Raw genomic sequence first — 22,356 nt, forward strand, 5'->3', positions numbered from 1 at the left:
TAGTTAATAAATTGATAGTCTTACATAGTTTATAACTTGAATTAACTAAAAATATTAATTCGGTTAACATAAAATATTACAAAAGAAATATTACATTACAAATATTTACCTATTCAGCAAATTTACTGAATAATTGGGATTGGATATTTTTTAATTGGTTGGACTTTTACCACTGAGTAGAATGGAATTGCTTGATATCGAAGTAGCTTGCAACCTAAGGTACTAAAAGTAGAGAGCACCGTCATCCAATCATTCAATCCCTTATTTTGCCTTTTAATTTATCATTCCTCGTAAATGCAGAGTGGGCCCTACACTCACTTCCGATTCCCGCTATATATACATTGGATGTAAACGGAGGAGACGATGAATTTGCAACTCTATTCTCCATCGTCCCATCAGCATGAAAGAATCAGGTAATTTCTTTTTCTTTTCTTTTTATTCTGAAGTTTTATCTTTATTAGTTCGTTCTTGGTGGTTAAACATCGGATTTGTTTCTGAGTAGGAAACGAGCACCCCTGTTATGTCCCACCAGAACTGGTGAATTGTTCATCAAAAGCTTACAATGTGACGTACCAATACTATTGCTATTTGATGGAGTTGAAGCAGGACTACAAGTATGAAGTGTTCGTTCGTGACATTGTACTTGCAATTAGGTCTGAACTTGACCCCCAAATCATAGACGCATTATCAGGCACATCATTTGTTGTTGAAAGGGGAAAATTGTCACTCAACCTTTCGCCTGCCAAACGCATTCAACTTAGCCCTGAAGAGGTGTGTGAGTTTACATCTTCTGATCTTTTTGATGTCATATTAAATTTCGTTTGCATAAATTATCTCTGCCAAGAATGTATGTTACTTTATAAGTTATAATTATTAATGTTTATATTTTTAAAATTTTAAATATTTAAGCGTTGATATTTTTTTATGAAACTTGATACAGTGAGCCTTATTTTTATAACCGTTTTTATAAAATTGAAGTATACTAAATGACAGCGATTCTTTTTTAAAAAAAAATGTGTGATGTGTAATAATCATAAATACAAAATTAAATTTTAAAAGAATATTTAATAGTCATATTTATTTCGGACTCTCAATCACGCGTAATCTAGTGATTTATATTTAGAATCTATTGCCGTCCAAATCTCATTTGCCAAACATGTCCTCAGAGTTATTGCATATGGTTCCGTCAATTGAAATAAGTTGTTTTATTTTTATTTTATTTTATTTTAAGAAACTTATAATTATGATATATTTTAAATATTGTTTCTATTGATAAAAAAATTAATATAAACAGCTTTTTCTGTAATGTTTATTGATATTATTTATCTCCATATTCAAGGTTGAGCAATGTAGAAGATTTCAGACTACCCTGTTTAGGATCCTGCTGAATCGGGACGAAAACGAGTTACCAAGTGCTTCAGATAATTTCAGTTTCGGAGATAATCCTGAATTTGATTATCTTCTGCTCCCAGCCACAGTTGAACACCAGAGTCCTTCAAATTCAATTATTGATTGGAAGTCTGTAAAATCTTTTCCTTTTTCATCAGCAAGTACTTGTGATTGCAATTGCAAGGATCATGCATGTGACGTGAGGATAAAAAATGGTTCAGTTTGCTCTTGCAAACTTGAAAACTGTGTTGTCTACACTCCTCATAGTAAGTCTTTCTATACCATGACTCCTATAATATGGGATTTGAATGGCAACTCAACACTACGACACCTTGGTCGTCATGGAACTGCCACATACAAGGAGCACTTCAAAAACAAGTAAATTTTTTTAGCTTACTTATATACTTGTGTCTTAGATGTCAAACCTTGAGCACCAAGAATGATTTCGATTTTTGTTCCAAATTTCAGGCACGGGATTGATTTGCGTTTTCCAGAACAATCTCTACTTCGTGGAAGGAAAGTTTTTGAAGTCGGGAATTACCTTTTGAAGGATAGGAAAAATAAGAATAAAGGTTCCTGTTATTTACTTTTACATATTTGTTTTTCATATACTTTAGTTCCTGGTATTGCTATGTGACTCATTACCAAAAAACATTACAAGTGGTTCTTGTTTCTAGTCATGTATTAAGCTACAACAGAATCAATGTCCATCACTGTTACAGAGGTATAAAAGCTGATCCTATTTAAATATTTTAAAAAACTATATAAAAGGACTTCTATGAGTTAATTCATAAGAAAATTTATTTCATTTATTCATTTTTTCTCTTAAAAATCTTTGTTGAAAAATTTGTCTGGATATCGTCTTACTTTCCTCCGAGGAATTAAAACATCTCTGCATTGTTTTCGGGATGTGCTGACCATGATGTTTTATTAACAATGTATTAGCATGATTCTATTTTATGTAGTTTAAGTTGTCACATTACTTGCTCGTGTATAATATTGAAGCTGTTAAAATGGCATTTGAGCAAGTTTATTACAAATATCAAGAAACCTGATCAAACTTTTTGACCCCTTTCACTAGGAGAAAAAATGGGTTCTGAAGAATTGCCGCCAGAACTTTGTTCCGTAATCATGTCACCAATATCAATTGGTACCGTATATTCATTTTCTTTTATGCCATCAATCATGCATTGGCTTGAGGGCTTGCTCGTCGCTTTCAACTTTAAAAAGATGTTCTTGGATCATTGCACAAAAAATGATATCCCAATCATCAAGGTAAGCCACTTCTTTCTGTCAAAAATGCTTATAATTACACATGATTATACTTTTACATTGATCACCACGATTCACTTCTAGGAGACAATTTCATGTCTAAGTTGATGAGAACAAATTAGATAGTTCGGACTTATAATGTTTTTTTTTCTCTTATGAATTAAAATACTTCCACACATTATGCAGAGAATGTTCGAAACTGGAACGCAATATGCTTTTGAACAGCCAAATAAACTTTCCTTAATTCTTAGTCCTTCAATGTTAGAAGTGAAGAATTTGCTGAAAATCTGAGATTAATGCTGATTTGCCAAAAGTGAAGAAAACAGAATACGAACTTCATACCGATGGTTTAATTGGATAAGCTTAAAACAATATAATATTTTTGAAAGCCAATCTGGCAAGTTTAAAAGAACAGATTTTTTTTTCAATTTAAAAATATTTTATCATTTTTCTTTTAAAAAATCTCTTAATTTGATTTACTGGACAGTTGTAAATTATCATATATAAAGATTTAAAGCATTTTCATATTTAGTCTTTTCAAGATTGTTTATGCCTACAGTCTTTGATGAGCACGAATATGATGTCATATTTATTAAAAAAACTCTTATCTATTTATTTTTAAAAGAAAACTTATTTTTATTGTCTGTTTACAAATTCAAAGGAACACTAGTTATTATTTTTAATGATATCTTTATCTTTATTTGATTCATATATACACACACATATATATATATATATATTATGAATGGAATCAAAATACTAATGAAAATATTGATACCATTTCTCATTATGAGAATAATTTAGATTTAGAAAAGAAAATACTAAGTATATGGAATATAGAGTCAAAATGAACCAATTTGGTTCCGAGAAATTGGACTGACTCATTATATGTTGAATTAAAAATAGTTAATTTAATTTTGATTCATTTTTTAATAAGTTAAAACTTTTTTTAACCTAGTATGCCCCATTAAAAGTTGATGAATTTATCAAACTTAAAAAAATAAAAAGGTATATAACACAAGAAAACCAATTTAAACCTAACATTTTTTGTGTGAAATATAGTTTAATATCAAACTAATATTAAATACTTAGAACAAAAATTAGGAGAGTTATGCCACTTTGTTGCATAACTTAAAACATTTATTGTTAAATTTGCACCATAGACTTTAAGTTATTAGGATTTTTGCTATCCTTTCCACTTTTCGAAATTTCACTGTAATATCGAGACATGTATATATCAATCTTTGTCTTGTGGTTCCGATTCTAAATCCTGTGAACGGTAATAAACTCATTGGTTAGTAAGATAAGAGTTAAGGGTGATCTCAATACATGAAAATTAAACAGAAAATAAGAATATTTAACATCTTAAGAATTTATATGCTTTTGTACTTTTTTTCTTAAGTTTTGTTGATACGTTTGGTAATCTTTATGGCTAGATTTTGGTTGTAACTAGGGCTTATACATGATGGTTGTAATGGGTATATGATAAAGTTAAAGCCTGGAGGTATAATATGGTAATTGATTTTAACAAAACTATTAATAATCTTCTTTATTATCTACTATACCCTCATTCCTTATAAAATCAAGAAAACTAAATATTTAATAAAGTCAACTTAATCTAACTTCTTAATTAGTAAGATCTGTAATGAGATAGTGTAATTCACTAGGAGTTGGTAGATTGATTTATTTAATGCTCTTAGCTTCTTTGATATTTTTTATTGTATTATAATTAAAGTAGATTGACTTAATTTTCTTATAAAAATCAAAGTGTTTATCGATTTTTATTAAACATTAACCATAATTAGAAAGTAAGATTATAAAGATAGGAAGCAAACATCAAATTATTAAATTATATAGCTAGGAAAACGAATAAATCAAGCATACAAACTATTCAATAATTATAATAAAAGAAAAAAGAAAAACAAAGTGTGAATCTACATAATTAAAAGTAGTAATTAATTATAATAAAAAAATAATGAAAAAAATTATGAGTTGCTGTTTGGTGGGTGACCTTCAATCCGATTTGAATTTATTTGATAAGTAGATTAGATGAATCAAGTTAAATTTAATCCACACTTAAAATTCATATTCTTTTTTTAATTCAACCTATATTTAACCGATTGTGAGCTAAGATGATTCAAGTATTTACATCTATTTTGACAAACAACCCTAATTTTGATACATATTTTATTTATATTGGAAAAGAAATAGAAACAAATTATTTAAAAAATATATATAGATTACTATTCCATATGTTGTGTTATATTAATAATATTGTTCTTCAGAGTTTAAAGTTTTATTTTGATAGTACATTATATATTTAATAAAATTATTTATCATACAGATTAAAATATCATGGGGAAAAATCTAATATAATTAGAAAAAAGTACATCATAATGAAGTTTTCGGTTAAAGTTTATCATGGTTATTGTAGGTATTCGAAGCAATAACTGCAAAGGGATGTCAAGAGGCGTACAATTACGAAAACTTAGAGACACTTGGAGATTCTTTTCTAAAATACGCTGTTAGTCAACAGCTTTTCAAGACCCGTCAAAACGATCGAGAGGGTACCCTTTCCAAGCTCAAGGAAGAAGTCATTTCCAATGTTGCCTTGCGTAAATTTGCTTCTGACAAAAATCTTCCGGTACACTATTATGTTTTGCCTCTTTCTTCTTATTCTTACATTTTCAATATAAGCTTCATTTCAAGCACTTGCACTTGTATATTAGTACAAAAGGGAAGAATCCACTATAGTAATTATAGTTTATTGTTTAACATTTTGTATTGACTTTCTTTATCATTGTAATTTCTTATATTTCAGACTATTCCAAAAGAAGTAAACTAATTTACTAGTAAGGAATGTGCCTTAACATACTTTCAGATCGGCCAAACTATACAAATCCTTGAACAGTGCTTGTGTCCGTATTGTCAAAATAACCTTTTGAAATCTCATATAACTACCATTGAAGTTATCCCTGGTTCTATTTTTCGGCCCTATTTTTGAAAAGAATTTCAAATGGAAACCTTGTTCACATATTGCAGGGTTTCATACGAATGGAAGCATTTGATCCAAAGAAGTGGATCATACCTGGCGATAAGTCGAAGAGTCTCTTGTTAGAAGAAGGGTTGGTTTGCGGTGGAAGAACTAGCATGTATGTTGGTAGAAAGAGAAAAATAGAACTCAAAAAGGTTGCTGATGTCGTTGAGGCATTAATTGGTGCCTTTATAAGCACAGAAGATGAAGAATCAGCTTTATCGTTTATTAATTGGCTTGGAATCGAGGTTGACACCAACATTAAGCCTTATGAGAGGCACCTTAGCATTGACCCTGAGAATCTTGTAAAAGTCAAAGATTTAGAATCTGTGCTGAATTATAAGTTTAAAGACCCTTACCTTTTAGTAGAGGCTCTCACCCACGGTTCTTACAAAGGACCAGAAATTCGGACATGTTATGAGGTACTGTCATGATTATTTACATACTAGCTAGAAGGATGATATACTATGACAACTTTAGCGTATATAAGAGGATGGAATGAAAAAATAATAATAAAATATAATAGTATTGTGGTCTTGTTTCTTAATAAAGACTTTTAAGAAAGAAAGTAAAAATAAAAACTGTATTGGATTTTCTCACAGAAGTATGCACTTCAGTTTCAGTTTGCAGGGAGTTAAATGCGATAGTTTTTAAAGAAGTATATAGTTGTTTTTATTAAAGACAGAAGCTCAGTTTGTTTTATCTTTTTATTTTCTTCTATAAAGCTTCGTTTCATTGCTCTGATTGGTAAATTTACAGGGATATGGAAATGTGTGAAACTTGTTTTTTCAAATTTCACTGTTTATGTTCTTTTTTTTTTCTCTTCTTTTCTTTTAATTTGGATGAAGTATGTCGGTACAGAATTTAGTCCATTCTATCGTAACATGATCATACAATGGAATAAAGGTTTCATTTCACCCCATTCAATTCTACATTTTATTGTAATTCTTTCCATTTTATTTATCTCTTTCCATCAAATTTGGAAGCCCTTGCAATACTGCATATCTGATAAATTCTTAACATGCTCTGCAGCGACTAGAATTTCTTGGCGACGCAGTGTTGGACAATTTGATCACGATGCATCTCTACGGGGAATATGTCAATGAAAATTTTTCACCGGGATTTCTGACTACCATGAGGTCTATTTCTGCGAATAATGAGTGCTACGCACTGTCAGCCATTAAAGCTAAGCTTCACGAACACATACTCTGTGACCCCGTAGTAGCAAAGAACATTGAGAAGACAATGAAAGGTGTTGAGAATTTATCTTTGGATTCAACTTTCGGATGGGAGCTAGAAACATATTTCTGTCCGGTTAGTTGTTTAATATTTCAGTGCATGACTTCTTCCAATCCCAACATTTTTCATTATTATTCACATTACTTTACTACCACATTCATGTGAGGTCTTCATTGTTTATAACTACATACAAAATGTTACAAGTCTGTATTGAATAGAATATGAAGTTTAATGTTGTATTAGGTGCATTTTTCTTTCAATTTATGTCAGGTGCTTGCAGATGTTATAGAGTCTATAGCAGGAGCGATTTTTGTTGATTCAGGATACAAGAAAGAGTTTGTTTTCAAAAGCATAAGACCCCTTTTGGAACCACTTGTCACACCTGAAACAGCGAAGCGACATCCTATTTGTGAGTTGCAAGAACTGTGCCAGAAAAATCAATACAAATTGACAGAGCACGAGCACCCCCCTGTCCGTGAAAACGACGAAATTTTGTTTATAATTGAGGTGAAAGCTAACAGGATCACGCGAACTGCAAAGGCTTCTAATAAGGATACAGCTCGCAAAATGGCCTCCAAGGAACTTTTAAAAGAATTGCAGGTAACAGAATCGAAGTTATCAATCAATAGAAGACGATTTTTGTTCCCTCTATTATCCGCAGTCTTTTTGTTTTGTTTGTTTATGGATGAAATAATATTTCGTGTAGTGGGTAAGTTATTTTTTAAACTCGTTTAAGTTTTGAAAACTTTTATTTGTAATTGCAGATTTGCAAGTCTGTTGGCTAGTTCATGTTGTACGCCCAAGGAATGCTATTATATCAAGGTTTTGTAATCATATTATATGGTATTTGGAGTGAAATAAAATAGATTGATGAACTATCTGCAATCGCAATGATTGGAATCAAATAGCCATGTAATAGAAAATACCCTTAAAAAGTAGCATTAAAACTAATGAAAAGTAAGAGATAAATAGATATTCTTTAACGAAAGATTGCAAAATAAATTGCCCAATCAGATTTGAAAAGTTATAAAAATTGTTGAACTTTTTCTTGGCTTTAAAACGCTTTTAAATAAAAAGTGTATTAATAAAGTTTTCTTTAAACATTTAGTTCTATTTAAAATGATGTACCTTGTCCAATTGAAGATATTATAATTAAGATAAAAATAGTGAAAAATGATACTTTCTTTTTAATAATTATAACTAACAATAAATGTAATAAACCCTAAGCCTTAAATAAATGTTAAAGTTTGATTAATTAATGAAATCATATTTTAATGATATTTGCAAACAAAATTAGAATGACAAACGATGAATTCCCACCAACATAGTTCAACCATATTATTCCCTTGACCCCACACTCCCTTCTTCCCACCTTAATTCAGGATGATAACAACGTATTATCTCAATTTCGGAATTTAATGGGAGACCAGGGCCATTAAAGACAATTGTTCCAACTCAAATAATGTAATTATCACAAACAGATTAAATAAGTCAAACCTAGTCATATTTGCTCACACTTTAAATAATCTCAGTAGAAACAACTATTGAAAAAGATTTATTTTTTTTTGTCGAAATTAAAAAACGATAGATTATATATAATTGAGACAACTAATAATTGAGACAACTAATAAAAAACAAGTAAATATGTTTTTAGAGCATAATTCTACCCAACCATTTTTGATATGACATCATCGTATCTTTTCAAGTTGTATCTGAACTAACGGCAAATTTCCTCAAATAAAACTTCTGAAAGTATGGGTTTCACAGAAGATCAAAAAAATAATCCAAACCTTGGCCAATTTCCCAGATCGAGATGCCACATCCCCATGAACGAGCTTCTTCTAACCGCAAAGAAATTGACTTCAAAGATGGATAGAATACCGCGTGTCTGATATCCTTGTCGTCATTGTAAATGAAAAAATGTTCCCCGCTATTCTTATCCCACTGCAGTTCAGGCCTATGCTTCTCCAAAAGTGCCAGGTAATCTCTCCCAATAATAGCTCCACCACCACCTGCATCTGCACTAGCAAATTTCACTAATATGCAAAACAGAAAAAAGTTTTTGCATAATAATACCTCCGAAAAACTCTAAGATGATCTCAAAGCATCAAAATGACTAAAAAAGGTGTTCTTGTTCCACTCAAGAGCAATAAGAAATTCATATAAATATCACTCTAATCAAATGGAGCACATTCCTTTCTCGATCCCCCTTGGTTTCCCAGTGGGGGTCTCTTAAGCACCACTTCAGCGGTTATAGTACCTATGTGTGTGTATTCCACATTGCCACCGTGAAATTAGACATTTTAGTTCTGGTACCCAAACTCCTTTATTCCCTCATACCAAAAAATGCACGGATAAGAAACAAAGCAATTACCTCTTGAAAGGGAGAAATCATTTCCATAGAAGTTGAGGCCGAGAAGTATCTTGGGGGTAAGACTTTGGGCTCTACTGCCAGAGTTACCAAGAAGCAGCTTCAGAACAATTTGAATCCATTTCAAAGGTGCATTAGGACCAGGATTATGAGGATTAGAAAAATCATATGTCATTAACGAGAATCCATCTACAGCTTCACTTAAAGTCTCAAGATCTTTAGGACCAAAGTCATGCTCTTGCAGTTTCTCGGAAGATGGTGGACCTATAACATAGACTAACTGCAGCTTCTGGCCACTAATGTTCTCTGAGCCTATAGAATGCAGTGCATCTCCAAGCTGTTTTACAAACTGCAATGCCTGTGCTAGCAAAAGAAGAAAGCTTACCATATCAACCATGCCTTAATACAAAATGAATGCATTGTGTCACAGAAACACCATGATTGAATTTACATTTTTCCCCATGGCAATCTATCTATGCTAATAGAGTTATCGATAACAAAACTATCATACAGGTGTATAATGGTGTGCTTCCATATAAGAGAACTTAATTATGTGATTCATGTTCCAGGTGGTAAAGGAACCACCTCAGTCCTTCATTGCTGAAGTAATGACAGTTTTTACGTAACCATTTAATCACTGACCTTGTCAACTTTAAGCAATCACAGATCGTGTTAGGATATAGGGTATTTGGGATATAAGGGTATAATGGGAAATGGGATTAGGATAGAAGGTAGAGGAACTGTATAAATAGATTGTTTGAATAATTAGAAGGGACTTTTGGAGAGATCTTTGTTGACATGTATTGACATGTGAAGAGGGTTAAGCCTCTGTATTCAGTTGTACAAAACATTCTTTCTGTGAATAATATTCAGTTTTTCCTATCTTTCTTGTGTCTTTTGGTGAGAAAGAGAGTTCTTAATTAGGTTCCCAATTTAGGAACCTATCAATTGGTCCGACCTGCCGGATACGCTTGGGAGGGGACTGCCGGATAGAGACGCCGCCGGAATCGTGTGAGGGTGAAGGAAATTTCGGTTGATAGAATGAAGGTGCAGACAGGGGAGCTGCGATCAGACTATGCAACAATATGCCAAGATTATGCTACAATACGCTAAGATTATACTGCAATATGCCAAGATTTGCAAGAAATCATAAGGATGTTGGGTGGTTGAGGCCACAACTAGGACGACCAACATTGGGACTGGCGAAAGGAAGAGGAAGGGGAGAGAGGGGATGAACGCCATGAAGTGCAACCCATCGGGGAGAGGAGAGTAGATTAACCCGTTTTCGAAGGGTTTGATGCGATGGGGTGGATTGCTAGGGCGGAGACAGTTTTTGAGACCCAGGGGGTGAAGGAGGAAGAAAAGGTGCGCCGAGCATCCATTAGCATGGAAGGAAGCGTGGGCTACTGGTTCAGAGCAAGGAAGTTGAAAGCCAAATATCGTTCTTGGGAAGGTCTGAAAGGGGCAGTGGTGGTGCAATTTGGAGAACGGAACGGGGGTACCAGCTTTGAAAGGGTGGCGGCCAGTGAATAGTCGGGAACCACTGAAGAATACGTCCTAGCATCGAACGTGAGACAACTGTCGAAACCGAACAGTCTAGGACTACTGGATCCGAACGGGAAACGACGATCAGAACCTAACGGGAGAGGACTGCCCAAGCCGAACGTAAGAGGACAGTCAACACCGAAAGGGCTAGGACTACAGGATGCGAAGGGGAGAGGATGGTCGGAACCGAACAGTTCAGCACTACAGGTTGCAAACCCGAGAGGACTGCCGGAACCGAACGGTATGGGCGGACCGAACGGTATGGGCAGACCGAACGATAGAGAATCGACGAATCCGAACATAAAGGAACGGTCGAAACCGAACGGTATTACAGTTACATTTAGTGGCCGAACGGTAATACAGTCCAAACGGTCTCCCAGTAAGTGGCCGAACGGTCTTACAATTAGAATGAAGGTTGGGGAGGGAAAGGTGGATGGAAGAATCAATGCCGGGGAGAGAACTTTTTGAAGCTTTGAAGACATGGAAGACCATTTCCTCAGGGTTTGTGATTCTGGAAAAGAGGTGACCAGAGTGTTGGAAGCTAATAAAATCCAAGAAGAATGGAAGCCATTGGAGGAGAAATTGCCACCACCCAAGCCTCCAGACCTGAATGGGAGGGCAGCATCCAGTGGGTTCCCTTCATATGGTAACAGGTTGATGAAGAGGAGCCATCAAATTGAGCTTTCCGGTTCCAACCTTGAGGACAAGGTTGTTCTGCAGAGGGAGTAATGTTAGGATATAGGGTATTTGGGATATAAGGGTATAATGGGAAATGGGATTAGGATAGAAGGTAGAGGAACTGTATAAATAGATTGTTTGGATAGTTAGAAGGGACTTTTGGAGAGATCTTTGTTGACAGGTATTAACCTGTGAAGAGGGTTAAGCCTCTGTATTCAGTTGTACAAAACATTCTTTCTGTGAATAATATTCAGTTTTTCCTATCTTTCTTGTGTCTTTTGGTGAGAAAGAGAGTTCTTGATTAGGTTCCCAATTTAGGAATCTATCAGATTGGAAGAAGGCTCAATAGCTTAATCCATGAATCATAGGCAGAGTTCCGTATCATAACTTTGCTGTACAAAAAACAGTATTGAAAAAGATTAAACGAAAAGACTGCTCACCAAATTCCGCATGTTTGGGTCATGCAAGATACCGTAGGCTGCCCACCTTGACCAAGATTCTAAAACAATACCATCATATCCCATTTCCCTACAGAAGAAATACATTCACATGAAAAACAAATCACAGCACAACATAGTGAGAAAGGAAGTGCTTCATATATAGATCTGATTTATCTGAATACTTGCTTCCATGCACACTGACACTTATGCAATTCATTTGTAATGGGTTTGCTATAGGGTAAGAAACTCTACCATAAGGCCTTTATCCAGGTAAAGGAAGCAATAGATACACGACAAGCCAATTTTAGATAAAATAAATAATGGGACAATTACAAGCAAAAATGAATTATTGGCAAAAATAGTCATGGTTTAAAAACAAATTAATTCAATAGTTAGTTAAGTTAATTAGTGTTTTGCTATCTGATAGAACTAATATAGAAATAACAGAAAGATATCTATTATTATCTGTGCTCTAATCCCGTACCAATATAGTAGGGAATAGAAACAAGGAACAAAATGAATTTTAGTACACCAATACAACTGAGATTATTCGAGAGAACCTCACTCTCCACAATCCTTCTCACTAATCCCAAAAATTTGACCACTCTCCTCATTCCTAAGACTATTTATAGTCTGTTACAGCTATTTAATTACAGTTGTACTAACTACCTTGTCTTTTCCGCCTTTTGTAAACTATGGCAAACCTATCAATATCATTCACCAATTAAGTGGTCAGTTGACTACTTCCTAAACTACAATATCAATATCAAGAATTCCTTTTGCACATGGTACCCAGAGACAAATCCAATTATTTATCCCCGGAGTTGACGATGATAAAAAATGTATAGCTAATTTAGAGACCATAAGAAGCTTATATAAGCAAAAGCAAGACATTTTCAAACATTCAGGAAATAACTCTGTTCCCGTGATGCCAAAGCCAACAAGAGGTGTCTAGAAAACTATTTACAGGCTTACTTGCACTCTGTTACTATAAGTTTAATGGCTTTGTTCCTTTGTTTTTCCTTCCCCAACAGCACAGCTGGCGATGCTTCCAGAACAACTCTAGGCAAAATCTACATGTAATTGAAAAGAAATGGATGGACTGATATAAGGCCAGTTACAAAGAAAAGTATAAGACAATCTCAAGACAATTAAACAAGTGTGAAGTCCAACAAGTTCGAGAAAAAATGGGATCAGCTACATTGTAGCCAGTACAAGGTCCAAATCAGCCTGTTCCAACCTTCTACTTGGGATGAGTTAAAGTACTCAATAACCTCACTCTTTATTTACTTTAGATGAAAGAGAGGGAAGAGCGAAAATGCAAATAAAGAAAATTTTGTATTTTTTAAAAGGTTCTCTCGTCAACCAAATAAAGAGTTACTAGGCATTAGAGGATATATATTTTCGTTCCAATTATCACTTGCCTAGTAACGCTATTCTCTCTTCTCTACTTTCTTTCCAATTATCAGCCATCCCTCATAACATATCAGTCAGTATATACTAGACATTAGAGGATATATATTTTCGTTCAAATTAGATTGCAATACACACATATACCGGAGCTGCATTAGATGAATTTCATCATAAACATACAAAGCATTAAGCATTCAACATGCTCCATATTATGTATACTGGCTGTAGACAGATCAAAGGATTCAGTTCTGAGACTTAAAAAATTATAAACAAAGTTACTAGGCAAGTGATAATAGCGTTCTCGTAAAGAAGCAAAGGAGAAAGCTAAAGGGAATAACCTTTACAGGTCTATTTTCTAGTTTACAAATCCAAAATAAAAAATGTTATCATGTAAAAAGCTTTCAAAGTGAAAATAAGACCAGCAAAAAATTATGGGTAAAGGGGCATTTAATTTTCCAGTAATGAATGAAATGAAAATAAGTCTAAAAGTTGACAATAATTCACTGTACCAAAGCTTCTCCTGACTTTCTAAGCTCTGAGATCCATCCTCTGTCAGCATTATGTCTCCCCTCTAGAACTAAGCTAGTCTGTTGGCTGGCAATAACAACTGATGAAACAAAACCATAAAGCAGTATAATAAAAGCCTACTAAATGACAAACCCTGGGATTTATGATCAAGTAGTCACCAGAATTTCATTGCAGTGAATAAATTATGAAGTATGTGAGGATTAAAAATATTCTGCTGATCCTCAAGGAGGCTGTGATGTCGGTTAAAGTGAGCCCTGGATATTGTTTCTTCTCCCAAAAGGAACCATGTCAGGTCATAATTTGTAGAAAAATTAATGGTAGGCAGAAAACTTGAGAAACCAAAATTTGTAGAAATTTTTTAGTGCTGCAAATTAGAGTTGAAAGTTCTAATGAAAAGGTAGAAGGAGAATTACACATCACACAGGTCATAGGTCTTAACTCTGCACCCACCCCTCTATTACTTCAATAAGTCATTTGGAACTGAGGTACATACCTCTTTAGATCATACCAAACGGGTGATATATGTGTGAATTTAGAGTTGAACCTTTTTGCCAATTCATAACCTCGAGAATTCCTGTCATAATTAACATTTTTTTGACATACAAAGGATTGTAATCACAGGAAGAATGACACAAAGGAAAAGAATCTCATCCAAATGGATCAGAAAAATTGAATTTTCATATTAAAGACTAAGCAATATAACTATGAAGATGTTAAAATTTTGGGAAACAGGTCAGCTAGTAGATGACATGAATTGGGTTTTACTGAAAAGAAGAATCGTGATACTGTAACAAACAAAACCATAACTTTCAACTTGTGAAATTTCACCAAGGTTTTAAATCAATAAGGGTTGGGTGAAGCCATTTCCTATTGTACTTATTTGTTTCTACCAGCTAAAATAAAAGATGGGGCAGAAATTTTACGAATCTTCCGGATTAATGAACTATATAATAGGAATACATGTCTCTTTTATAATGTATAAATACAATACCCCGTATCAAAATTATTTTAATAGTGCCGAGGGTTGAGTGAGTCAATTACTCAATATACGTATTTGATTCAACTAGCCAAAATCAGTGTTGATATTTTAAGGATCATGCAGATTAATGAGCTGTATTAAGGAAAAACAGGTCCATTTCACCCGTACACATCTGATGATCTATCTCTCACTTAAATTATAATTATAATTTTCCACCACAACCAAGCCTATTATCTTGCAAGTCCCAACTCCCATTGTTTATCCCACTAACTACCTCCTTTTAGAGAACTTTAAATGAATTTTTACAAGATGGGACGTTTTAGCAGGTCTATGCTCAAGAATAAAAATAGGAATAAATTATTATGCACTCAAACGGTAAAATAAACTTCAAATTTTCGTAAGCCGGGGTCACTAGTTAAAAACTATCCATTTGGTTATTGTTTACTAATTAGTTTCATCCATATTAACATGCCATCTCAAATCAGAATCAGATAGGGCCAATTTGACTATTAGCACTCCACACTTGAAATTCGGAGCTCAAAAACTTCTTGCAAATTATATCGTAATCGAAAAAAATAAAATATCAAATTACATAAACAAAATTGTTGCTTTAGCAGAAAATAATCCATGCCAAGTACCATATTCACTATTCAATTATTCATCAAAGAAATTGCTAAATTAAAATACAAAAAAAAAAAAAAAACATACCAGGGAGTAATGTAGCCAAGCACAGGATAATTATAATGGCGCTGAGAGGTATTTTCTGATACTTTGGAATTTTCCTAATTCATTGTAATAAACAACATGGGATACCAAAATCAAAACTACAAATAAATTTTTTGTTTACAAGTAAAAAAAAAGGTGTTATGATTTGATTTTGGGCGGTACTTACGGTGAGTACATCCTGGTAATTAGCATGGATTGTGACAAGGCCTTGCTCATACACATACAATTCTTGGTATTGCGGAGGAGAAGATTGTCTGAACCGGTAAGCGACGGTAGCAATAATGGACGATATGATAAAGAAGACAACGAGATTTCTGCGACCGGAAGCTGAGTTGACCTGTGGTGGAGGCGGTTCCACTCGGTTTTCCCGACGACCGCCCACCGGCGCTGATCGCTTCTTCGCCATCTCCTCCGTCTAGGTTTTCTAACACAGCAAACGACACCGTAACGCTTCCTTTAGTATATCTATGTAAAAAAATTAGGAAATCATACATAATGATATTTATTTTTATTTTTTAAAACTTGGAAAAACTGGTAGGGTTATTGAATTTTAGTTTAATTATATTTTAAGTTTATTGTAAAAATTGTTATTTTTAGTTGAGTAAATAATTATTTTATTAGGTGTTTAATAATTTTATATTTTTTCAATTGAATAACGTTTAATTTTTTTTGTTTAGATAATCTAGGTGATTATTTTATCTGTTAAGTTTTTTACATTTTTTTATCTGTTGAATTTATGATTTTTTTATTAGTATAAAATAATATTATAACTAATATAAAAATGAGTTAGGTAATATATTGATCACGTTTCAAATGACTTGTAAGTTATTACTTAGAGCAATTGAGAGTCATCGTTATCATTATTTAACAATTTTAATAAAAAACATTAAAACTACTTATCATTTTATATTAAAAATGTCATTTATATTAATTATATTATTTTACTTTTTAATACATAGAGATAAATAAATAAAATGATAGAATAGTACAATATTTGTATCACCTTGTTAATAAAAAGTTAAGCAATATAAACTTAGTTAAAAAATATTAAAAAAAATGCTACCAATATAAAAATTTAAGAAATTTTAATTCAAATTTTCTAAATTTAGATAGGCGAGAGTGGATTTTGAAATAATTTTTTTTAATTTGCCACATCAATCAAATCGTACACTAATTCTCACAAAAATTGCTTCCAAATTCACTCTCACTTACCTCAAAATTCACTCAAATAAACAATAACAAAAATTTATCTTCAAATCCTCTCAAATTCACTGAATCACTCTTTCTCAAATTCATTCAAGTGAACAAATGGTTAGAGTTTTAAAAACTATTGAGTCGTTTACATTTTAGGCTATGAAAACGTATTCCAACAATAAAAATTTCTAAATTTGGTTTTTTAGCGTGTCAAACTTAATGAGTAAACACACCACCATATATTTATTTATGTATTTACAAAGTTGAAGCGAAAATAAGTTTATGTTATATTACTTTGACTTAATACCTCTTTTGGTCCCTCGAAAGAGCGGTTGTGTTCAAAATGAACATACCTTTTTTAAAAAGTAACAAATGATCCCAACTTTTAAAAAAATGGTTCAAGTTAATCTTTTTTTGCTAATGGAGTCAAAATTTTGACGGTGCAGGTACCCCATGGACAAAACATGATGAAGTGTCCAATTTTAATGATTGCATGGCATTGTCAGGGTGAATGAGATGTAAAATAAAAAATTGAATAATCCTTCAAAGGGAAATAAATAATTATTAAAAAATTAAATAATTACTAAAAAATATTGAATTGGGCGAAGATTCCTTTTAATTTATAATTAAAATATTTATGAAGAGTTAGGTTTTCATTAACCACTGTAAATAGCAATTTCTAATTATCTCTAATCTTAATAGGTAATTATTTAAAATCACTTTAACTTTAATTAAATTTCTAAAAGTTGATTCACTATCAGAAACCTAATCAAGAACCCGTCTTCTTCTCCCCAATTTTCTTTTATTTCTTTCACGCTAACAACCCAATCCTGAGTTCTTCTTTCTCGCGGACAACTCTACTCTAAGAGTTATCCGGTAACCTTTAACCTTTAACCTGTAACTAGTAACCTGTAATCTGTAATATGTAACTCGTAACCTGTAAGTTGTAACCTGTAAAGTGTAACATGTAACATGTAACCTGCAATCTGCAATCTGCAACCTGCAACCCACAACCTGTAATCTGTAACAAGTAACCTTCAACCTGTGTAACCTTCAATATGTAACCTTTAACCTGTAATATGTAACTTGTAATTTGTAACCTGCAACCTGCAACATGTAACCTGCAACTTGCAACATGCAACCTACAACCTGCAACCTATAACCTATAACTTGTAACCTGTAACCTGTAACCTGTAACCTTTAACGTGTAACATGTAACGTGTAACTTGTTACCTATAACCTGTAACTTGTTACCTATAACCTGTAACTTGTAACCTAAAACTTGTAACCTGTAATTATACCCTACAACTTGTAACCTGTAACCTGCAAACTGGAACTTGTTACCTGTAACCTCCAACCTGTAACATACAACTTGCAACCTGTAAAGTGCAACCTGTAACTTGCAACTTGCAACCTGTAACTTGCAACCTACAACCTGTAACTGCAACCTACAACCTGTAACTTGCAACCTGCAACCCGCAACCTATAACCTTTAACCTGTAGCCGGTAACATGTAACAAGTAACCTGTAACCTTTATCCTCTAACCTGTAACATGTAACTTGTAACCTTTAACGTTTAACCTATAACCTGTAACTTACATCCTGCAACTTCCAACTTGCAACCTACAACCTGCAACCTACAACATACAACCTGCAACCTACAACATACAACATGTAATCTTTAACCTGTAACCTATAACATATAAAATGTAACATGTAACTTGCAACCTACAACTTGCAATCTGCAACCTGAAACTTGAAACCTGTAACTTACAACATGCAATCTGCAACTTGAAACCTGCTTCCAGCAACCTGTAGTAAGTAACCTTCAATCTGTAACTTTCAACTTGTAACCTGTAACCTGTAATAAGTAATTTGTAGCCTTTAACCAACAACTTGCAACATGCAACCTACAACCTACAACCTACAACCTGAAATTTATAACATGCAACCTCTAACCTGCAACCTATAACCTACAATATGTAATCTTTAACCTGTAACCTTTAAGCTACAACATGCAACGTGTAACTTGTTACTTCTAACCTGTAACCTTTAACGTGTACCCTGCAACCTGAAACCTGGAACCTTCAACCTGCAACCTGCACCCTGCAACATGCAAACTATAACCTGCAAACTATAACCATTAACTTGTAACCTTTAACTTATAGTCTGTAAGCTGTAACATGTAACCTCTAACTTGTAACATGTAACCTCTATCCTTTAATTTGCAAACCTTTAACCTATAACCTCTAACCTGTACCCTATAACCTGTAACGTGTAACCTCTAACGTCTAACCTGTAACCTCTAACCTGCAACATGCAACCTACAATCTGCAACCTGTAACTCCTAACCTGTAACATTTAACTTATAACCTGTAACGTGTAACCTATAATCTGTAAACTGTTACCTGTAAATTGTAACATATATCCTATAAAGTGTAACCTATAACAAGTAACCTGTAACATATAACCTGTGACTCGTTACCTATAACCTCTGACCCGTTACCTACATGTAACCTCTAACCATTAACTTGTAACCTGTAACCTCTAACATGTAACATGTAACTTGTAATTGTAACCTGTAACTTGTAACTGTAACCTGTAACTTGTAACCTATAACCTTTAACTTGTAATCTTCACCTTCCAACTTGCACTTGCAACTTGTAACCTTTAACCTATAACGTGTAACCTGTAATTTGTAAACTGTTACCTGTAAATTGCAACCTATATCCTAGAAACTATAACTTGTAACAAGTAATCTGTAACATGTAACTTGTAACCTATAACACGTGACCCGTTACCTACATGTAACCTCTAACCATCAACCTGTAACATGTAACCTGTAACATGTAATATGTAACCTGTAACTTGTAACTTGTAACATGTAACCTTTAACTTGTAATCTTCACCTTCCAACTTGCACCTGCAACCTATAACTTGTAACCTGCAACCTGTAACCTTTAACCTTTAACCTGTAACCTGAAACTTGAAACTTGAGACCTGAAACTTCAAACCTGTAACCTATAACCTGTAACCTGGAACCTTGGACCTTGAACTTGTAACCTATAACCTGTAACTTGTAACAAGTAACTTCTAATCTGCAACCTACAACCTGTAACCTGCAGCCTTCAACTTGAAATTTGCAACCTACAACCTCCAACTTGTAACCTACACTTGCAACCTATAACGTGTAACGTTTAACCTTTAACATGTAACCTGTAACTAGGAATATGTAACCTGCAACCTACAACCTACATCCTACAACCCGCATATTGTAACCTACAACATGCAACATGCAACATGCAACCTACAACATGCAACTTGTAACTTACAACTTGTAACTTGCAACCTATAACTTGTAACCTTTAACCTGTAACATGTAACTTCTAACGTATAACCTCTAATCTGTAACATGTAACTTATAACGCCATAAATTTTGGGACACCACGGTTTACAAAAACCAATAAATTTCAAACTTTCTTATAGTGCATAAACGTATTTTTCTTAAAAACCTTAGCCTTTAAACATGTATAACTTTTGTAAAACATAATAGTTCAAAAAGTCTTGTTCAAATACATTATTCTAAAAGTAATTAAAATAACAAAGGAAATAAACCAACTACAATTACATTGTTTCAAAAGTTTACACCAAAAAAACTTTTTAAAGAAACTTAAATCTTTCTCCGTCAGCTCATGAATCTAACATGTCTCTGGAACATCTGTAATATCATCTACTCATGTATAACACATTATACGATTATCGCCAATAATTTCATTCACAAAAACGTATTGGGTAAGCTACCATTAAAACAATCATAATAATAACAAGATTTAACACACTGAAATATATCAACCATAACAATCACCCCATACTCAATAGTAACAACAATAGAATTCCTAATCTTCTAACACAACAAGTCAATCCTATTAAATTACTCGATCCTAGATCCACGTTCTTTGACCCTTATTTTATACATTCAGTAGCACCTATACTAACTACTCATTAAACTATTATAATAACACTACGATCAACATAACATCACCTGAAACATTCCATACCATGATCATCATCATAGGTATACCACCACCATGACTATCCTAGTCATAAACAAACCATGAGCATCATTAAACCATAAACCCCATAGTGGAAAAAGTCAGTCTCACTGATGTACCTTATCCTACTAACTATAATCATTCCTAAAACCCAATATTTAGATTCCCTATATAGATTCATTCTAGTAGGCTCACAATCCAGCTAAGGAACATGTAATCTTGCAAGACACCTACAACCTGCAACCTGCATCATGCAACCTGCAACCTACAACCTGCAACTTATAATCTTCAATCTGTAACCTATAACCTGTAACATGTTACCTGTAACATGTTACCTGTAACTTGTAACTTGTAACTTGTATTCTGTAACTTGTAACATGTAACCTGGAACTTGTAATTTGTAACTTGTATCCTGGAACTTGTAACCTATAATCTGTAACCTATAAACTGTAATCTATAATTGGTAACCTGTAACTTGTAACTTGTAACCTATAACCTGTAACTGGTAACTTGTAACTTGTAACCTGTAACATGTAACTTGTAACTTGTAACCTGTAACTTGTAACTTGTAACCTGTAACTTGAGACCTATATCTTATGACTTGTATCTTATGACATGTATCTTGTGACTTGTATCTTGTGACATGTATCTTGTGACGGTAACCTATAACTTTAACTTGTAACCTGTAATCTGTAATCTCTAACCTGTAATTTGTAACCTGTAACTTGTAACCTGTAATATGTAACTTGTAACTTGTAACCTGTAATCTCTAATCTATAACTTGTAACATCTAACTTGTAAATCATAACTTATAACTTGTAACTTGAAACTTGTAAATTGAAACTTTGTAACTTGTAACTTGTAAGTCGTAACATGTAACTTGTAATCTGTAACTTGTAACTTGTAACTTAACTTGTAACTTGTAACTCTGTAACCTACGCCAATGTGACTTGACCTTTGATCCGATTTACTTGTCTCATCCTTTGATTTGGGTCGACCATCTTAACATTCGGCTTAGGTCAATTCGTTTTGAACTTCAACCAAATTGGAATTGATTCAACTTTGTGTCCAAAGATTACTCGATTAAGCCTTTAACTTAAGTCAACTTGACTTAGTTTTAAACTTGAACCAATTTGACTTGACTTTATGAAGAATAAAATTTCAAATTTCTTTGATTTTTAGAGTATTGAAATTTTTTCTGTTTTATTCATTTTAAATAACTTCATCAATATATTATATATTAATTTTTTTTAATTAATTTATCTAAATAAATTATTTTAGTGTAAAAGAAATTTATATTCTTAAAAAAGAATAACCAAATTATTCTTTTAAATTATTTCATTCTAAATTACTTCATCCAACCATGTATATTGAGTTATAGAGTTTTGATTTCTAAAAAACAGAATTAAAATCTATTAAGCTATTAGACTACTCACATTCAGATTGGTGTGATAACTTAAAAAAAAAATCCATATTGGTTACATATGTTTAACTTC

At 33.1% G+C, this 22,356-nt stretch overlaps 2 protein-coding genes across 5 annotated transcripts; one reads left to right on the plus strand and one right to left on the minus strand.

Moving 5' to 3' along the window:
• Positions 1 to 263: 263 nt before the first annotated feature.
• Positions 264 to 7,812, plus strand: LOC124845286 (endoribonuclease Dicer homolog 2-like). 3 transcript variants are annotated; one of them, XM_047322358.2, is made up of 10 exons: positions 265 to 413; positions 503 to 771; positions 1,340 to 1,767; positions 1,858 to 1,961; positions 2,471 to 2,664; positions 5,096 to 5,305; positions 5,704 to 6,117; positions 6,728 to 7,009; positions 7,205 to 7,534; positions 7,699 to 7,812. In XM_047322358.2, exons 1-10 carry the CDS (start codon positions 401 to 403, stop codon positions 7,717 to 7,719), a joined length of 2,265 nt encoding a protein of 754 aa, XP_047178314.2. In that variant the 5' UTR covers positions 265 to 400; the 3' UTR covers positions 7,720 to 7,812. The 3 variants fall into 3 exon arrangements, with proteins under 3 accessions (XP_087947551.1, XP_047178314.2, XP_087947550.1); XM_088091424.1 differs by having other exon boundaries at positions 7,205 to 7,812; XM_088091425.1 differs by lacking the exon at positions 5,704 to 6,117 and having other exon boundaries at positions 264 to 413; positions 7,205 to 7,812.
• A 750-nt stretch (positions 7,813 to 8,562) lies between these two features.
• On the minus strand, positions 8,563 to 16,081 carry LOC124845288 (Glycosyl hydrolase superfamily protein). Of its 2 annotated transcripts, none has more exons than XM_088116725.1 (8): positions 15,781 to 16,081; positions 15,597 to 15,670; positions 14,403 to 14,483; positions 13,891 to 13,975; positions 12,944 to 13,041; positions 11,969 to 12,056; positions 9,309 to 9,663; positions 8,563 to 8,946 (listed from the first exon to the last, which is right to left on the minus strand). In XM_088116725.1, exons 1-8 carry the CDS (start codon positions 16,018 to 16,020, stop codon positions 8,696 to 8,698), a joined length of 1,272 nt encoding a protein of 423 aa, XP_087972851.1. In that variant the 5' UTR covers positions 16,021 to 16,081; the 3' UTR covers positions 8,563 to 8,695. The 2 variants fall into 2 exon arrangements, with proteins under 2 accessions (XP_087972851.1, XP_087972850.1); XM_088116724.1 differs by having other exon boundaries at positions 8,563 to 8,952; positions 15,781 to 16,078.
• Positions 16,082 to 22,356: the final 6,275 nt, after the last annotated feature.

Source organism: Vigna umbellata, chromosome 5, assembly GCF_029865625.1.
Source record: "Vigna umbellata cultivar VRB3 chromosome 5, Vumbellata_1.0, whole genome shotgun sequence".
Classification (NCBI taxonomy): domain Eukaryota; kingdom Viridiplantae; phylum Streptophyta; class Magnoliopsida; order Fabales; family Fabaceae; genus Vigna; species Vigna umbellata.

Excerpts from the sequence above, each read along its gene's own strand:
- LOC124845286 (XM_088091424.1), top strand. Across the intron at positions 1,962-2,470 it reads TAGGAAAAATAAGAATAAAG|GAGAAAAAATGGGTTCTGAA; the intron begins GTTCCTGTTATT and ends CCCTTTCACTAG. Across the intron at positions 2,665-5,095 it reads ATGATATCCCAATCATCAAG|GTATTCGAAGCAATAACTGC; the intron begins GTAAGCCACTTC and ends TGGTTATTGTAG.
- LOC124845288 (XM_088116724.1), bottom strand. The coding sequence starts at position 16,020 with ATGGCGAAGAAGCGATCAGCGCCGGTGGGCGGTCGTCGGGAAAACCGA. Across the intron at positions 12,057-12,943 it reads CTTATAGTAACAGAGTGCAA|GGAAATGGGATATGATGGTA; the intron begins GTAAGCCTGTAA and ends TTTCTTCTGTAG. Across the intron at positions 9,664-11,968 it reads ACCCAAACATGCGGAATTTG|GCATTGCAGTTTGTAAAACA; the intron begins GTGAGCAGTCTT and ends TTGCTAGCACAG.